The 19370-nt window shown below is 33.4% G+C and overlaps 1 protein-coding gene and 1 pseudogene across 1 annotated transcript; one reads left to right on the forward strand and one right to left on the reverse strand.

Annotated features, from left to right (window-relative positions):
* Positions 1 to 611: 611 nt before the first annotated feature.
* LOC124929935 lies at positions 612 to 2116 on the reverse strand (annotated as a pseudogene).
* Positions 2117 to 13427: 11311 nt separating this feature from the next.
* On the forward strand, positions 13428 to 14444 carry LOC124929936. The gene has a single exon (XM_047470313.1). It carries the CDS (start codon positions 13428 to 13430, stop codon positions 14442 to 14444), a length of 1017 nt encoding a protein of 338 aa, XP_047326269.1.
* The last annotated feature ends 4926 nt before the right edge of the window (positions 14445 to 19370 follow it).

Consider the following 19370-nt stretch of genomic DNA (forward strand, 5'->3'; position numbering starts at 1 on the left):
TTGTGATTGAGCAAAGTAAGATGGTAAGAAGTTGGTAGGAATTAAATTGTTGAGTGAAATATTCTATGTCTCAACATTAATAAGTTAAAACTTATTGAGCGGGTTAAAAAAATGTCAATATTAAATTTTAAAGTCGAAAGTAAATATTACATCAATTATATATGATATTAGAATTGGAATATATATATTTTTAAATGTGTGAACCAACTAAAATTGTGCTAATTAAAAATTAAATATTTTTATTTATTTCATATTCTAAAACATAAAAGAATTTTTTTAGAAAAACAAATATATAAAATAAACTTAAATAGGAAATATATATTGTTTTTTTGATAAATCTCACCTTCATATTTAAATATTGTTTTGTAATTTATATACAATTTTTTTAAATTTCTTTTATCAGAAACTACTTTGTTTATATTTAAAAAAAAAAAAATCAAACAGCTCGAACTATTTAAAATTTAGTAAACCAATTTCAATGTTTGATTGCATGTGTTACACCCATAATACTAAATACCAATTCACATCACATATATATATATATATGCATCTCAAATACATGATACAACAAAGATCTCAAACCAGAACCAACCAGCTCTTTTCTTTTTTATTTAGATAAGGGCATGGCAGTAGTCATGGTATTTAAAAGTCTTATGAACGAAATGAGAGAGCCACTTAGAACCCACAAAGCACAAAACCGAAGTTATTACCACTATATTTCTCGTGGCTGTTGACATCGCGCATTCTGCTTTACCGAGCCAGCAATGGCCAGAAACACTACGGATGCGACCTGAAGAGCCACTTCTAGAATGTTCAACCCCTTGTATGCAACTCGGCACACAACTGCTACAATTAACCACATGGCTCCAGTACCTATATAACAATCAAAAACAGCAAAATGGTCTCTTAGACAATACTCTTTTCACTTGAGCTTTAGCTTTATTAAGCATGGATCGAATCTAAAAGTTATCTACCACGAAACAACAAACATGCAATACCTCTCCATTAGTTGTTCTCTTAGACAATACTGAGATTCATTTGTTGTTATCTTACCTGAACATGAAGAAGATACTGATCAGAGTCGAGTACTAAGTTTTGTCCCACATGAAAAACCCATCGAGGAACAATTTTATCGATCCAAAGTCCAAAATTCCTTGGAAATGCCCATATCAATCTGCTTTTGCCAGGACTAACTGGAATGCATATAAATATTAGAAGCAATCTTTTCTTTGACACACCTGCTGCTGCTGCTGCTGATGATCTCTCCTGAAAGCTTTCATCTCCCGGGAGGGGACTGTAATTAATATAGAAAACACAAGGTGCCATAAATTGACTGTAGCCTCGATCCTGCCTTGCAAGAAAACCATTGATATCTGATTTCTGTATACTAATATCAAGATCGAGGCCTTCCTCCTTCTCTATCAGCCTTTTCTGTTTGAACAAAATTACCAGTAAGAAACAAGTTATAGTGTCCAGTTTTAGAAACAAGAAATCTCCGCATTTACCTTTCGATTTTGGAATATTCATTAATCCATAGTGCGCATATGGAACATGAGCCGGATCCATTAGGTTCTCAATAAGTAGTTCATAACTGAAGAAAGAAACCATGTGTGTAAATAAGTTGTGAAGAAAGCTATATATAAAAAATTGATCATTGACAAAATCTGTGGCATATATACCCATAGTTTATCTCTCTGTTTCCAAACCCTTTTGTGTAGGATGGATCATCGATTTCTGGTATAAAGGGGGGGGTTTTCCTTTGTAAGGATATCTTTGTATTGAGGATCAGAATTAGGCCAAAACCAGACCATATCATTTTGAACAGTACTCGGATAAACAGATGTACATGCTTTCTTGAATGTGTTGACCTAGATAGATATAAGCAGATGATTATATATAATCAATGACAAGAGCTAGCTTTGATCAATTATCAATGGAATTTTCCATCTTACCGGAGGACCATCAGGAGGTGCTTGAGGGATGAATTTGCAATCACCGGAACCATTGAAACACCATCCATGGTAAACGCATTGCAATCGTCCCGATTGATCGATCCTTCCTTCCTTGAGATAAAGGAGCTAATTAATCTATGAGGACAAGAATCACCAAAAACCATTCATTGGTCAAACTTTTTCATCTAGAGAATATTTTTCATGTTTACCTACTTTCTATTCATTCTTTTCCAATATATTTATTTTCATTCATTTTCTCTCCTTAAATATACTAATTATCCTACTAACTATATATTTCTCTTTTAAAACTTTATAATTATAACATTTTATAAATATAATATATATAATTAAAATTAATAATACTTAATTAAATAATTAAAATAAAATTTATATATTAAAATAAAATACATTAAAAAAAATATATTACATAAATATAAACATATTTTATCTTTATTTAATTTTATAAATATAATATATAAAATTAAAATTAAATTTACTAAATTAATTAATTTAAATAAATATTATAAACTAAAATTAAATATATTATATAAAAGTTAAAATAAAATATATATATATATTTATTTGAATTATTTATTTTTATTTTTACTTAATTTTATAAATATAATATATTCAAATTTATTATACAATCAAAATTTTAAATTTAAGACAATTTGATTTTATTCTTACACCTTAATTTCTTATTATACATCTTATTTTAATATTTATATAATTTATTTTTATTTTTATTTTTATTTTTATTTTTATTTTTACTTAATTTTACCAATATAATATTTTAATTGATATGTTTTTATCCCTTTAACTATCACCTTTACAAAATCTGACAACTGAAGTGCTTTTTATTCCTTATGTATAGGAGAGAAGGGGATGTGCCTTATTTTCAGAACACATGTATTAAATGCATTTGTTGTTTAAAATATTATAATAATATTTAATTATTAATGGTAGAGTATAAGTCAACAAATGGAGGGAAGATTCTCTGGGGTTCAATCCCACCTTCATTGTGTTTGTGTTTTTTATTTTCCATTGAAATATATTGTAAATTGCTTCTTAGCTTAAAATTAACGGTTTTGACTCTACGCCTTCTATTTTGATTTTCGGATCCCTAGATGAAGCCATGTCTATGGATAAGGTCCAAGAAGCAACGTATATGTCCCTAATGAGCGGTGGACACTTGTACAGTGTTGAACCGCCATTGTTACCCAAGCCATCCAATGTTAACACGACCTGACCAAGCACCAACCGGAATACCGACCCCAAGAATTTTTCTCACGCGTCTTCTTCCATCATAAACCAGGGCTACATGAAGCAATTAGACCTGACTATAATGAATGAAAAGAGGAAGAAAGACCTAATCTATACTTGCAATGAAAAGTGGGAGTCCAACCATAGGTGCAAATCCAAATTATTCATGGTTTCGGCTAATCATCAAGAAGTCATTCCATATGCCCAAGAACCCACTCAAAAACCAATTTTTGATGATCCACCTTTGTTGTTTGAGGCATTGGATGAACCAGTCATTTCTTTACATGCATTGACCGGTTCTAAAACTTTTCAAACACTCTAGATCCTTGGTAAAATTGTCAGTGGTGATCCTAGTTCATACATGCAACACCCATAAATTTATCAATAGCGGGATTTTGGAGAAAATAAGACACAAAAGTATAGCTACTCAAGCGCGGTCGGTTAGTGTGGCTGATGGCTCCAATTTTTATGCTCTAACATCTTCCAAAACTTGAAATGGTCAATGAAGGGAAATGATTACCAAACAGAAATGAAAGTAATTTCCATGGACGGATATGATATTGTTTTAGACATCGAGTGGCTGATTACTTTAAGCCCTTCATCCTGACCCTTTCTTATGAGAAGCAAGGGAAAGCCACAGTCTTGCAAGGTATTCTTCGGGCACAAGTCAATATGATACAAGGTAACCAGTGGGAGAAGACCTTAGAAAAATGTAGTATTTATGTAATGGTGCAAATAAAGAGTAAGCATGAAGGCCAAATTGTTTCACTTAAATACAATGATATTGAAAGATTTTTTTGGAAATCTCCAACACCTAATCGAAGACTTCAACTCTCTATTTCAGCAACCCGAAGACCTATCACCAGTCATGAGAGTAATTAGAAGTCATGGCTGTTTTGTTGCCCCTGTGGTGCTAGTCCGGAAGAAGAACTTGGCCTGGATTTTTGATGACACTCTAGAGTATAATCGGAGCTGGAAGAAGTTTTTTTATATCTACACCAGGTCCTAACAACATTGCAACAACAAAGGGTTGTTCTCAACAAAAGCAAATTTGGCTTAAGTACAAACGAATTTCCCACATGGAAGAAGTGGCGATTGACCCGACAAAGTTAAAGACGACGAGGTCCTGGCCAATCCCACTACTGAAAAGATGTTACCGAAAGTGTTTTAAGGATTGCGGTCCTATACTCCGACCCTTTCTGGACCTGTTGAAAGTACCTCCGAACAGTAAGAGAAAAGAGTTTTCTTTGAATATTGAAGGATGTGCATTAGAGGTTGACCAGGCCATGATCTTTTCGTCGAGAGCGACGAATTTTGAAGGGGGAGAAATTGTTACGGTCCCAAAATAAATTTTGCGGTTCCAAAATAAATCCAGCACCCTCTAACGGTCCAATTGAGCACTTGGGCTTGGATTTCTGTTTTTTAGTTTTAAATTCTATTTTGATTCAATTTTCTGTTATTTTCCAAACTAAATTCTGTTATTTCCCTATTGGTTGTTATAACAATAGTAATTGAATATTCTGAGAAATTTATATAATATTGATCTCTTTTCTCCAAGGACCCATCGAATTAATATATGAAATTTATTGTGAAAGTTCTTCATTCCAATTGTATTTTTTGTTTTGACCCTTTATTTTGGACTCTTAATTGTATACTAGAAGTATTCTTTTCTCATCCTTGATTTTTTTCCCCCTAATATTTGAAATCTTCTTTACATAACTCTTTCGCTGCACTTTGATCAAAGATTTCTCACTCGGTCCTAGAGATCAAAAACACAAACACTCGTTACAGATTTAAGTCGTAACACATTCACCTTGTTATCAACACCAATCATAAGAGCAACCTTGGTAAGTCTTACATTCTGTTTAGAGACAATGAGTGTTAATACAATTTAGGGTTCATAATGAAGGGAAACATTATAAAATTTACCTCATCTATAACAACATAGGCAGACATATCTAACTTGACAATCTCATAGAACTCAATCCTCATAATCTAGACTAAAAGAAGACAAACATTTATAAATATTACATAAAATCGTTTTAAATGTGATATTTTACCTGTAACAGAAAAGGTTACATGCTTCTGAATGTGTTGTCATCGCGACAACATGAAAGAATCAAATGATCAAGGTAATTCTTCAGTGTATTGTGCCCCCAACCATTTCAGTAACCTCCATAAAAATAAAAATGGATAAATTACTATGTATGTGGTAGTAATTAAGTATTTATATGCACAGTAGTCTCAAATTCCTATCCTTAAGATCTGAGTTGGAAAACCAAGTATTCTTTGGAGAATAACAAGATTCATTTTACTTGATAGCGTCAACTAGGTCTGTAAGCGGTTCGGTTCGGTCGGTTTATAGGCCAAAATGTACAACCAAACCGTTGTGGTCGGTTTGCCTAAATCTTAAACCGTTAGTTTCGGTTTATTGATCGGTTCGGTTTGACCGGTTTGATGATCGGTTCGATCGGTTTATTCGGTTTGCTCGGTTTAAAAAATAACTAAACTTAAAATTTGTAAAACAGTTAGAATTTTTTAAAGACGTTGTCTTGGATACTCTATTTAAAATAATGTTAGTTGGGCTTCGATTCTAAATCTCAAATTTAGTTTTTATAATCAAATTTTTTGAAACCTTGACCACAAATAAAAGTAAGCGAAACCTCTCTACAAAACTACAACATAAATATAACAAAAAAAAATTATTAGCTATTATTAACTTCAAATATTCTGAGAAATAAAAAACTGTGTGAATGAGAAAAAAAAATTATGTAAATAAATGAGGATGAGAATAAAGATGAAGAACCTATGCTTTTCTCTCATCCACACAAAAAAATACCCCAAACCCAGAAATATAACTTATCGGTTCGGTCGGTCGGTGGTTCGGTTTGGCAAACAATAAACCGACAAACTGAACTGAAAGACTTCGGTTCAAGCTATTTCAAACCGTCGGTTTTTCGGTTGATCGGTTTGGTTTGTTTTCGGTTCGGTTTGGTTCGGTTCTAGGCGGTTCGGTCAGTTTACTTACAGGCCTAGCGTCAGCTATGGGAGAAATATCGAAGTTGGCACGATTGAGGAGAACAACAACTAGAGAGGCTCTACGTAGATTTGTAAGTTCTAGACAATATAATTGTTGTTGGAAATCTAATATGCTGGTCATTCTCTTGATCATGACTTTGGGCATCTGTAGTCATGCAAATATTGAACTCCAACTGTCAAATGGATTCAAATTCATTCATGTAAGTAAACTAGTACAGTGACCCATCCTTAAATAAATATGAATATAATAACCTTTCCAGATCTCTAATTAATCAGCTACTTTAAAACTAATGATTGTCTTCAATCTAGGAATATATTCATCAGTGAAGGTTGTGAAAAGCGGAAACAATGGAGAACGTACAAGTTAAGCATTGATAAAAGAAATTAAACAAAAGAGGAAAGGGTAAAAGCTCATGTTGGAGCTTGTGTCTACTTCGATATCTGTAGTAATATTCATGTTCTTCAACTGAGTATTCATATCAGCTAAGAACAATTCTCATTTCTTTGTTAACTAGATGAAGTAATAGCCTAGAATACATTCAAATGAAAACTTAAATGTTCAATTACAAACAATGAAATCTAAAAATCATGCATAGAGTAATCTCAAGTCTTGTTATAAACCTAAAAATACGAAAAGAAGAACATGAGTGTTGTTTCTTAGTCGATTTTCAAAGAATGAGAAGAGTATTGATGTAAGCAAGTTCCAGTAAGACAAAGAAGATCATGCAATTTATAGAACACGACATAAGTATATATATATGCCCAGGGGCGGAGCCAGAATGAAAAATTACCTGGGGCTGACTCATTTGCCCGGTTTATTCACTTAATTTGCCCCATTTTTTTTAATTTAGGTGGGGGTTGGAACCCACTCTAACCAAAGGGCAAATCCAGGAATTTTTTTTTCACTGTACTGTAAGATTTTTGGTATTATACTATTACGTGTAATACGTGAACATATTAATCGAATTTTTCTACAAATACCCTTACTAAATAGATCTTCGGTCAACCTTTCTTAAAATAAAATAAATAAACGAAATTTTAAGAGTGATTAGAATACTCGATTTAAAAAACAAAATTATACCTGTTAAAGAAAAATTAAGTTAAGAAAGTGTGAAAATTTAAATTAATTAAATTTTAAATAAGTGAAAACTAAATATATAAATAAAGAAAATATAAAAATGTAATTAAGTGAATTTTCGCATATTTGGTAAGAATATAAAAAAATTGAGAAGATGATTATAAATAATATTAATGTAAACTGTTTTGAAATAATAAATAATATATAAATTTATTTATTTAAATAATTGAAACAAATCAATATAAGTGTTTAATTTGTTTTAAAATAAATAATACTAATATATCATTTAAATTATTTTATATATAATTTTATATATTTTTAATTATATAAATTATAATATATATATTATTATAATATATATATTTTAATTATATAAATTATAATAATTTTTTTATAAAATTAAGTGAGAGGGCAAGGTTTGATCATCTGACCTTCCCTTAGTCAGATTAAATCCAAAGTCATCAAGACAAATGGTTACATGTTTAAATTTAATATACATATATTTAAAAAATTTACCCTCGACTACAACCTAAACATTTTTTTTAATTTAGGTGGGGCTGAAGCCCACCCTAGCCCAAGCGTGGCTCTGCCCCTCTATATGCCGCGAAGCGAAATCGTAGTTTCTTGAACCAAAAAAGACAGATTTTAGAGAAATGGCAAAATGAAACTCACAACTCCGGTGGTATAATACGTGGTGACAAATGAACTTTTGATCGTTGTGGTAATCTCTGTAGAAAATATCTGTGACAGAAATCGAAGAATTCATAACGATTAACAAAGTATTCTTGCACGAAGAAGATTAAGCATGCGCTAAAGAGAATGAGAGTAATAAAAAAGTACATTCTTCCCGTAAACCCAAGTTCCGTAGAAACTTCCAACAACGTTAATCCGACTCCAAATTTCAAGTACAATGGTTATAGGCGAAGTATCAAACTATGATGTACGAAATATATAAGTGTATCCACCACATGTATAAGATATTTAAAATAAAACATAAGTTTTGATTTTCTTTTAAAATTTAAATTTAAACAAATTTGTCCCTATATAATTGTTATTATTTTTTATATTAGGAATATTACCTGGCATTAATTCTATTTAGTTAATTTAATATTAATAATAAAATTATATTTAATCGATAAAAAAATATAAAATTGAGCTTTGAGAAAAAAAATATATATAATTTGATTTCAGTGATTAATCGACTATATTGTTAAACAAATTTAAAATTTAAAAATATTAAAAACAAACCATCCCAAAAAATTATTAAAACAAAATGTTGGTTTGTCATATATATTAAAAGATTGGCAAAAAGAAAAAAAAAATTGACTTTTGTCGACGCTTAATATGCGTTGGCAAATATGTGCCACCGAAGGTATATTTTGTTGTAGTAGGTTAAAACTCAATATGATAATTAAATGATTAGGTATTTTTCATGAAAAAATTATATGTTCACACTAAAATGAGATAATAGAAAGAAAACATAAATATTTGTTAGGAGTTGGAAGATCTCTTATATTTCCATCTAAATTACCAACAAATTTATTAATAGATTGTCTTTCAAATATTATATCGAAAAATTCCATATCAAATCCTAAAAAACAAAATAACTATTTCTAGAGGATATCAAAACTTTTGGAGCTATTTGTTATAGCTCAAATAACCATCCTCATAAATTCATCAATTTTTTTGAGATATCAAATTGGAAAAAAGTTACATCAAGAGTTTTAAACTTTTTTAATCATTTTTCTTTTTATTTAAAACATGGAAAGGAAGGAATATATAACAGTGATAACATTGTTCTTATATCAAAATGATAGTAACAATCTAAGGTTGTCATAATTCTATTATTTTCGAAAATTGTGATGAAGTGTAATCGACAAAACTTTAAGGGTGTGTTTGATAACCCTGGAATTGGCATTGGAATTGGAGGGTCCAATTCCAATTCTTATATTTGTTAGACACTTTAATATTAAGAATTGGAATTGGAATTAGAATTCCAATGGAATTCAATATAGTGTAATTCTCAATTCCTATCTTTTTAGGTCGGAATTGTAATTCCAAATTAACACGTTTTTCATGTTTTTGACATATTTAACACGTTTTTCACACATTAAACATGTTTTACACGTTTTTCACACGTTTTTTTACACGTTTAACATATTTTCATATTTTGGCACGTTTAACACGTTTTTGGCACGTTTAACACATTTTTGGCACGTTTAACACGTTTTTGACACATTTAACACGTTTTTCACGTCCTTGACACGTCTAACACGTTTTTGACACGTTTAACATGATTTTCACGTTTTTAATACGTTTAACACGTTTTTGGCACGTTTAACACGTTTTTGTCACGTTTAACACGTTTTGACACATTTAACACGTTTTTCACGTCCTCGACATGTTTAATACGTTTTTGACACATTTAACACGTTTTTCACGTCTTTGACACGTTTAACACGTTTTTGACACGTTTAACATGATTTTCACGTTTAACACGTTTTTGACACGTTTAACACGTTTTTTTATATACAGGCACATTTTGCACGTTTTGGCACGTTTAACAAGTTTTTCACATATTTAACACGTTTTTGACGCGTTTAACACGTTTTCACGTTTTTGACACATTTAACACGTTTTTTTTACGTTTTTGACATGTTTAACGCGTTTTTACGTTTTGACACATTTAACACATTTTTTTTACGTTTTTGACACGTTTACCACATTTTTGACACGTTTTACACGATTTCACGTTTTGGCACGTTTAACAAGTTTTTCACATATTTAACACGTTTTTGACACGTTTTCACGCTTTTGACACATTTAACGCATTTTTTTACGTTTTTGACACGTTACCACATTTTTGACACGTTTAACACATTTTTGCATGTTTAACAAGTTTTTCACATATTTAACACGTTTTTGACACGTTTAACACGTTTTCACGTTTTTGACACATTTAACACATTTTTTTACGTTTTTGACACGTTTAACATGTTTTCACGTTTTTAACACATTTAACACTTTTTTACGTTTTTGACACGTTTACCACATTTTTGACACGTTTAACACGTTTTTCACATTTTGGCATGCTTAACAAGTTTTTCACATGTTTGGAACGTTTAACACGTTTTTGACACGTTTTTATGTTTTTAACACATTTAACACGTTGTTGACACGTTTCACATGTTTTTTACGTTTTTGACACGTTTTCACGTTTTTCACACATTTTCACACGTTTTTCACACGTTTTCACGTTTTTCACACGTTTTACACGTTTTTCACGTTTTTCACACGTTTTAACACGTTTTTCACGTTTTCAAACATTTTCACGTTTTTTACACATTTTTAACACGTTTTTCACGTTTTTCACACGTTTTAACACGTTTTTCACATGTTTTAACACGTTTTCACGTTTTCCTCATTTTTGGCACATTTAATATGTTTTTGACATTTTTAATATGTTTAACACGTTTTTTACGTTTTTAACACGTTTTTCACACATTTAAACACGATTTTCACGTTTTTCACACGTTTTCACGTTTTTCACACGTTTTCACGTTTTTCACATGTTTTTCACGTTTTTCACGTTTTTCACGTTTTAACACGTTTTAACACGTTTTTCACGTTTGTAACACGTTTTTCACACGTTTTAACACGTTTTTCACGTTTTTCACACGTTTTAACACGTTTTTTACACGTTTTTCACGTTTTCCTCATTTTTGGCACATTTAACATGTTTTTGACATTTTTAATATGTTTAACACGTTTTTGACACGTTTTTATGTTTTTAACACGTTTAAAACGTTTTTAACACGTTTAACATGTTGTTGACACGTTTGACACATGTTTAACACGTTTTGGCACATTTAACAAGTTTTTCACTTATTTGACACATTTAACACATTTTTTATACGTTTAACACGTTTTTATATTTTTGATAAGTTTAACACGTTTTAAACCTATCAAAACGTGTGAAAAACATGTTAAACATATTAAAAATATCAAAAACATGTTAAATGTGCCAAAAATGAGGAAAACGTGTAAAAAACGTGTTAAAACGTGTGAAAAATGTGAAAACGTGTTAAAACGTGTGAAAAACGTGAAAAACGTGTTAAAACGTGAAAAACGTGTGAAAACGTGTGAAAACGTGTTAAAACGTGTAAAAAACGTGAAAACGTGAAAAACGTGTTAAATGTGTGAAAAACGTGTAAAACGTGTAAAACGTAAAAAACGTGTGGAAAACGTGAAAATGTGTGAAAACGTGTGAAAAACGTGAAAACGTGTGAAAAACGTGAAAAACATGTTAAAATGTGTGAAAAACGTGAAAACGTGTTAAAACGTGTAAAAAACGTGAAAACGTGTGAAAACGTGTAAAAAACGTGTTAAAACGTGTGAAAAACGTGAAAAACGTGAAAACGTGAAAAACGTGTGAAAACGTGAAAAACATGTGAAAAACGTTTGAAAAACGTGAAAAACGTGTTAAAACATGTGAAAAACGTGAAAACGTGTGTAATGTGAAAAACGTGTTAAAACGTGTGAAAAACGTGTGAAAATGTGAAAAAATGTCAAAAATGTATTAAACGTGCCAAAACGTGAAAATATATTTTAAAAGTTAACATTTTAAACCAATATTTTATTTTACAAACATTGGAATTACAATTGAATTACAATTCTATCATTTTCCCAAACATAGGAATTGAATTACAATTCTATTATTTTTCCAAACATAGGAATTGAATTGTAATTCAATGCCAATTCTCATGGAATTGGAATTAGAATTCCAATGCCAATTCCAATTCCAATTCCCCCTCATCAAACACACCCTAACATTAAAAATTTGTATTTCGAAAATGATAATCACACATTTTTCCATAAACTAATGTTAGTAACAATGCATTAAAGAGAAAAAATATCCAAAGAGAATCAAGAAAAATAATTATATTCTGAAAACTTTCTCATTTTAGTCCTACCAGATTAAAAAACATGAGTTTTTTTTAATTAATATTACCAGAATTTATGAGCCAAATTCATCTTAGCACTTTATAAATGAAGGCTGGAATGAAGCCATGAAAACAAAAAAAAATAAAAATAATTTAAAAGAACTTTAAATTTGGAATTTAGTTGATCTCAATTCCCAAAAAAAGTAAAAAAAAAAAAAAAATCATAGGATATAGGTGATTTTTTAAGACTAATATAAATCTAATGGTTTGATTGATAAGTTAAAAGCTCTAGACATGTAGAGAACGGATATAAGGAGGGGAAAGTATTAATTATATTGACAATTTTGCACTATTGCAAAGCCGGTCAAAATAATGTTAAATCATGTTAATATTAGTTTTTAGTAGCAGCTAATTATTGGTATTTAATCAATCATAGATGTCACTAAAACATTTCTTCATCTCTTTATTAATAAAAATATTTCAATAATACATTTCTTCATAGATTTATTAATAAAAATATTTATATGACTCAACCACATTGACATATTCAGAATGAAAATAGAAAAGTTTATAAATTTTTGAAAAGTTTATATATACAGCCTTAAACCATCATTAATTTAGACAATGAAAATATGGGATGAATGACAATGAAACTAGGAATTTACTAATAATTAAGGTTAGAAAATTTATTATTATTATTATTATTATTATTATTATTAAGGGATAAAAACATTTGATTACCCTATGTTTTAGAATATATATATTTTGAGATAATAATTTTAGTTTGAAATTTTATAATAAATTTTCTAAATGTGTTTATTTATCATGCCAATCAATATTTACCACACAACCCTAGAAGCTATCTTAGGAGTGTCTCTCTCTCTCTGTCTGTCCCCTCTAGCTAGCTTTCCCTCTCTCTCATGTTTTCATCATTTTGTTTTTGTATTAGGGTGCCCAACTGCCGACCGAGTTTCCGCCGGAAGGAAGTCGGAATCAAAGAGCATCCTCCCTCCGGCCACCCACCCAAAATTATTCAACCCTAATTATGCAAACCAATTACATACCCTCCTCCTCATCAATGCTCAAATATTATTAATAATTTTGAACCACAACCACCGCCGCGGCGGCTGCCTTCTCTACCACAATCTATCTATGAGAAGGCTCAAGGCCGCCGGCGCTAACCCCCCATTCTACAGCCACGGCGTTTTCAATTTTCCGGCTAGCCCCGTCCTCCTTTCCGTCTTCGACATTATTACCGTAACCCTAATCCTCTCTCTCATCCTCCTTTCCATTGTCTCATTATTCTTCGTTTTCAACCTTCGTTTCAAATCCAGAAGATTCCATCACCTTCAGAATTTCGATGTTCTATGGAACGTACGTATCCTTCTCGTCTCCTTCGTTGTCCTCTGGGCCGGAAATGAAGTTCTCCGTTTACCATTCTTTCATCGAAGATACATTTACCCCTTTTTACCCACCTTGAATTTAACCCAACAAGCCAAAATGTGTAAATATCACGTCATTCTCTCCCTAGGATTATTCGAACCCGGATTTCTAATCTCTCTTCTTTTTCTCTTACATCTATCCGTTAGACACAGAGCTCCATGCGACGATTGGGCGGTTCCATTAATCCTCACGACTTGTTTCCCTATACTTATTCTACAAATGTTTTTCATTTTCTTCCCGCCCGTCGTCGATCATTTACCCGATATTCTCCGGCGAAGTTCTGTTCTAGCAAAGGACAGTTTCGACCATAGAACGCGAATTTGTTCCTACCCATTAATGAGCACGTTGGTGTTCGGAGGATTTGGGGCGGTTTACACATTCGTGCTGGTGGTTTTCTCATGGAGATTGGTTTCTTTGGTGATTAATAAAGGGACGAGACTACGTATTCACTTTCTGGCGATCTCTGTTATTACGTCGGTGCCGCTGCAAGTTCTGTTTCTTTCTTTATCAACGTTATGGAATCCAGGGACCATTGGATATAGCGGCGTTATGATGGGGATGTTTGTTTGCGTCGCATGTTGCGCCGCTGCGTCTCAGGGTATTCTTGTTATTAAACCGATTGCCGACGCTTTGACTTTTAGCGACGAGGAGAGTCTCAGCCGACATATTCAAGGAAGCAGATCACGTGATGATTCTTTAACAGAAGAGAGTTTTCTTGGTAATTAATGAATGATTGATGATGATGATGATGGCCAGCCTGATCTAGCTAGAGAGATAAACTAATTAACGATATGGCTGATAACTTCTTCTGATTGATGAATGTATAAACAACACACTTCTTTGATAATATTGTATTATAATCTCTTTGGCGATATAGCTGCTGCATGCAATAGAAAATTTTGAGTTTGGGTTTTTTTTTTTGTATTAAATAATAATTTAATTTAGTGTTCGGGCATAATTAGTACATTATCAATCTTCTTTCATTCTAATCAATTATTTAAATATATTATCAGGTAAATAAAATAATTCCAGAGCACAGACCAAAACAAAACATAACCCATAACTTCAAAAATTTTGAAAATGAGTTCTTTATTTCTAAACTCTTTCACACATTTGAGCAAAGTCTAGAATCATTACATAACATGCCTAAAACATATTAACAACATTTAGAACCAAACAAACAAACACATGACTTGAAAAACGAACTTGTCCAAGTTTGAATTCCAGAGTTTGAAATTCGATTTTTTTTTTTTTTTAATTCGTTTCATCCATTCATTACAATCCAGTTTCACCATGTTGCGTGGAATGCAAGAAACTGATAAACAATGAAGTATGGAAAAACAGATGAAGAGAGATTTCTTATTTTCAAAGATGAAAAAATTACAGTAAAAAGAAAAATACTATTACTATAAAATTCAGAAAACAAAAAAACATAAACACCTAACTTAATTAAGTGTAACTGTAAAATAATTGCGATGTATCTGAAATTAATATAAACCACAAACAATTGATGTTTGATATTAATTCATATACTACAAACAAAACGTTACAAATCTCCACATTGCTTTAGTATCACCCAACAAGAACTAGCCTTATCAGGCTACTTCCAACTGTCAACATTTACCAAGTCCAGACAATGGGTGAATTTATTAAGTGAGACCGGCTTCGTGAACATGTCAGCAGGGTTATGATGAGTACTGATCTTTTTCAATTTGATTCTCCTCTTAGTACGAAGAAAATGATAATGAACATTAATATGTTTGGTTCTATATATCATGATGCACTTAATCTTTGGCCAAACAAATGGCACTTAAGCTATCACAAAAAATAATTGTCTGATCATGATGGATACCAAGGTCACTGATTAATTCTTTCAACCATATACCCTCCTTGGCTGCTTCCGTTAGCGTCATATACTCAGCATCGGTAGTGGACAACGTCACAGTCGACTATAATGTTGTCTTCCAACTAACCACAGAGTCACCAATGGTGTAAATATAACCAGTCATTGATCTTTTATCATCGATATCTGCAGCATAATCTGAGTCCGAATAACCAGTTACGAGACACAAGTTATTAATCTCATAAATGAGACCAACATCGGATGTGCCTCTTAGATAGCGAAATATTCGTTTTACTACTTATCAGTGCTTCTTACCAGGTCGAGACATAAACCTGCTAACAACACTAACTGAATACGCAATATTAGGTCTAGTGCATACCATGGAATACATTAAACTACCCACCGCATTAGCATACGGTACATGAGACATGTATAACTTCTCAGCTTCAGATTAGGGTGCGAATGTAAACAAATGATCGGTAACAGCTGCAGGATTACTGAGAGCCTTTGCTGTACTCATCCCATAACGAGACAACACTTTCAAAATATAACTCTTATGTGAAAGAAATAGCTTTTTTTGAACTCGATCTCTTACTATTTCCATGTCCATAATTTTTTGTGCTCCACCTAGATCTTTCATATCAAACTTGAAACTGAGAAGGTCTTTCAGTTTTTGAATCTCCGACATTTTCTTGGCTGCGATTAACATGTGATCATCTACATACATGAGTATATAAATCAAAGAACCATCACCGATTTTGTTGTGATAGACACAACATGTTGTATTACTCCTGGCTGTTACAATGTTTACAAATAAATGGAAGATCTGCATTAATGAGGAAAACGGCAGATTTGCAATGATGGAGAAAACAAAATATTTGCAATAATGAGGAAAATAAAATATTTTCAATAAATTTCATTAAATTAGAAAATTAAGAGTTTTTTTTATTTTAGTATAAATAAAGTGTATGTTGCTCTCATTTGAAAAAAAGAAAAATAAGAGAGAGATAACAATTCTTGTAATCGTTTTTTTAAGATTTTATAAAAATTTCTCAAAGTTTTGTGAGTGATTCTATTCCTGGGCCAACATTTGGTATCAGAGCATCAGGTGAATGCCCAAAATCATCCGGTGGGATCAAATGTCGAAGGGTGCAGGATCATCAGGAGCGCAGCAAAACAATGGCATATTCCACTATCCGCAGCTAACACACACGAACTACATCAGTTGGGTGATTCGTGTACAGGCTATGATGGAGGACCAAGGAGTATGGGAGGCAGTCGAGTCAGTAGAAGGCACAGAGATTGATGTCCGACTTGATAAGAAGGCGAGATCACATCTTCTACAAGCACTTCCGGAGGATCTTCTAATGCAGGTGGCAAATAAGAAGACGGCGAAGGAAGTGTGGGATTGTCTCAAGACGAGGTTCGTCGGCGCAGACCGAGTGAAGAATGCACGATTGCAGACATTGAAGAGTGAGTTTGATAGGATGCATATGAACGACAGTGAGTCGCTCGATCAATATACTGGTCGACTCACATCCATATCAGTCAGGTACTCAAGCCTTGGAGAAACACTAAATGATATTGCGATAGTAAAGAAGCTCTTCGACACCGTGCCAGAAAGGTTTATCAGTGTGGTAGCCGGCATCGAGCAGTTTTACAACCTCGAGACGTTAACATTTGAGGAAGCTGTTGGAAGGCTGAAGGTCTTCGAGGAGCGTACGCGCAAGAAAAACACAAACTTTGGAGGAAACGAAGGACAAGTGCTACTCACTCAGGAGGAGTGGAAGGCACGGTTTAAAAAGGACGAGGAAGACTCATTGAACTAGTGGAAAAAGGATTCCACAGATAGTGGGACCCGTGGTCAAGGAGGTAGAACCCGAGGTAGAGGCCAAGGGAGAGGAGGCCGAGGAACACCATCTCGGAAAGACAAAGAAGGTGGTTCAGGTGGTCGAGGAGCTCCTCGAGACAAGAGTCACATTCGTTGTTTTAATTGCAACGAGATGGGACATTACTCAACACAATGTCGAGCAAAGAAGAACGAGGTATCACACCTTACCCACGCAGACAACGTCGAACCAGCATTACTTATGGCAATCTCGGAGGAGATTCCTCCAATCAATGTTGTCATGCTGAATGAAATGAAGCTGACTCCAGAAATTTTAGAAGCTAAAAACGATGAGACATCAAGAGATGCTTGGTTCTTGGACAATGGCGCTAGCAATCACATGACTGGCGATAAAGAGAAGTTCTTTGAACTAGACGAGGCAGTCACTGGAAAGGTGAAGTTCGGAGATGGTTCCACGGTACAAATTTGTGGTAAAGGTTCTATCATGTTCGAATGCAAAAATGGCGACCAGTGGCTTCTCGAGGGAGTTTTTTTCATTCCTTCTTTAAAAAGTAATTTAGTGAGTCTCGGGCAACTTACCGAGACAGGTCACAGGGTGGTGATGGATGGAGAAGAGCTTGAAGTCTTCGCTAAGAACCCTTCATGCCTTATCATGAAAGTGAGACGAACGCAAAATCGACTGTATCAAATTTGCTTGAAATTAGCAAAAACGGTTTGTCTTTTAGCTAATCTTGAAGATCCAGCATGGTTATGGCACGCTCGTCTCGGTCATGTTAACTTCCAAGCACTAAAGTCCCTCATAAATAAGGGAATGGCTGCTGGTGTTCCAAAAATTTCTCCTCCAAAACAACTTTGTCGAACATGCCTAGTTGCAAAACAAACGAGACAGTCGTTTGCGTTAGAAACCAAGTTTCAAGCGAAAAAGCCACTCGAATTGTTGCACATTGACTTATGTGGGCCAATCATGCCATCAACCCCAGGAGGAAATCCATACTTCATGCTGATTGTAGATGATAATTCCAGGTGGATGTGGCTCCATATGTTGAAAACAAAGGACGAAGCATGCTCTTCGTTTAAGAAGACGAAACAATTGGTCGAGAATGTGACCGGACTTCGAATCAAAGTCCTTCGTTCAGATAGAGGAGGTGAGTTCTTCTCTAGGGAATTTAGAGAGATGTGTGAAGAAGCAGGGATAGAGCGACAATTCACAGCACCATACTCTCCTCAACAAAATGGTGTGGTGGAGAGGCGTAATCGAACAGTGATGGCCATGGCTAGGTCGTTGCTCAAAAGCATGGCAGTCCCGAGCAAGTATTGGGGGGAGGCAGTTCGTCATGCAGTCTATCTTCTCAACCGGGTTCCAACCAAAGCTGTTCGAGACAAAACTCCATTTGAGATGTGGACTGGAATGAAGCCACACCTAGCGCACCTTCGTGTTTTTGGGTGTACTGCGCATGCCAAGGTGACCACTCCCCATCTAAAAAAGTTAGACGATAGAAGTCAATCGTTTGTCTATTTAGGTGTCGAAGAAGGAAGTAAGGCACACAGGTTGCTCGAACCACAAAATGACAAGATCCATGTGAGTCGTGACGTTGTGTTCGAAGAAAGTGCAGCATGGGATTGGCAAAATGAAAAGAGTGATCAACCCTTCAAAGTTTACGAAGAGGCTAATCACGAGCATGTTGGAATTCGAACGATCCCATTTGAGAGTGGATCGACAAGAGAACAGTATACTTCAGAAATGTTCCAAGAGGCTGTCTCGAATCCTCCACAGCTCGAGCAAGTGACTGAACAAATAGACCAAGGCGATGGTTTACCCACTCCATGGTCAGGTGGACACATTGGGAGTGATGAAGGACCTGTTCGATACAAGAACATGACCGATATCTTGGAAGAAACACCTCGAGTGACACTTGATTTTGAAGACTTGATGTTAGCACAGACGGAGGAACCTTCTTGA

The sequence above is a fragment of the Impatiens glandulifera genome, chromosome 3, assembly GCF_907164915.1.
Source record: "Impatiens glandulifera chromosome 3, dImpGla2.1, whole genome shotgun sequence".
Classification (NCBI taxonomy): Eukaryota; Viridiplantae; Streptophyta; class Magnoliopsida; order Ericales; family Balsaminaceae; genus Impatiens; species Impatiens glandulifera.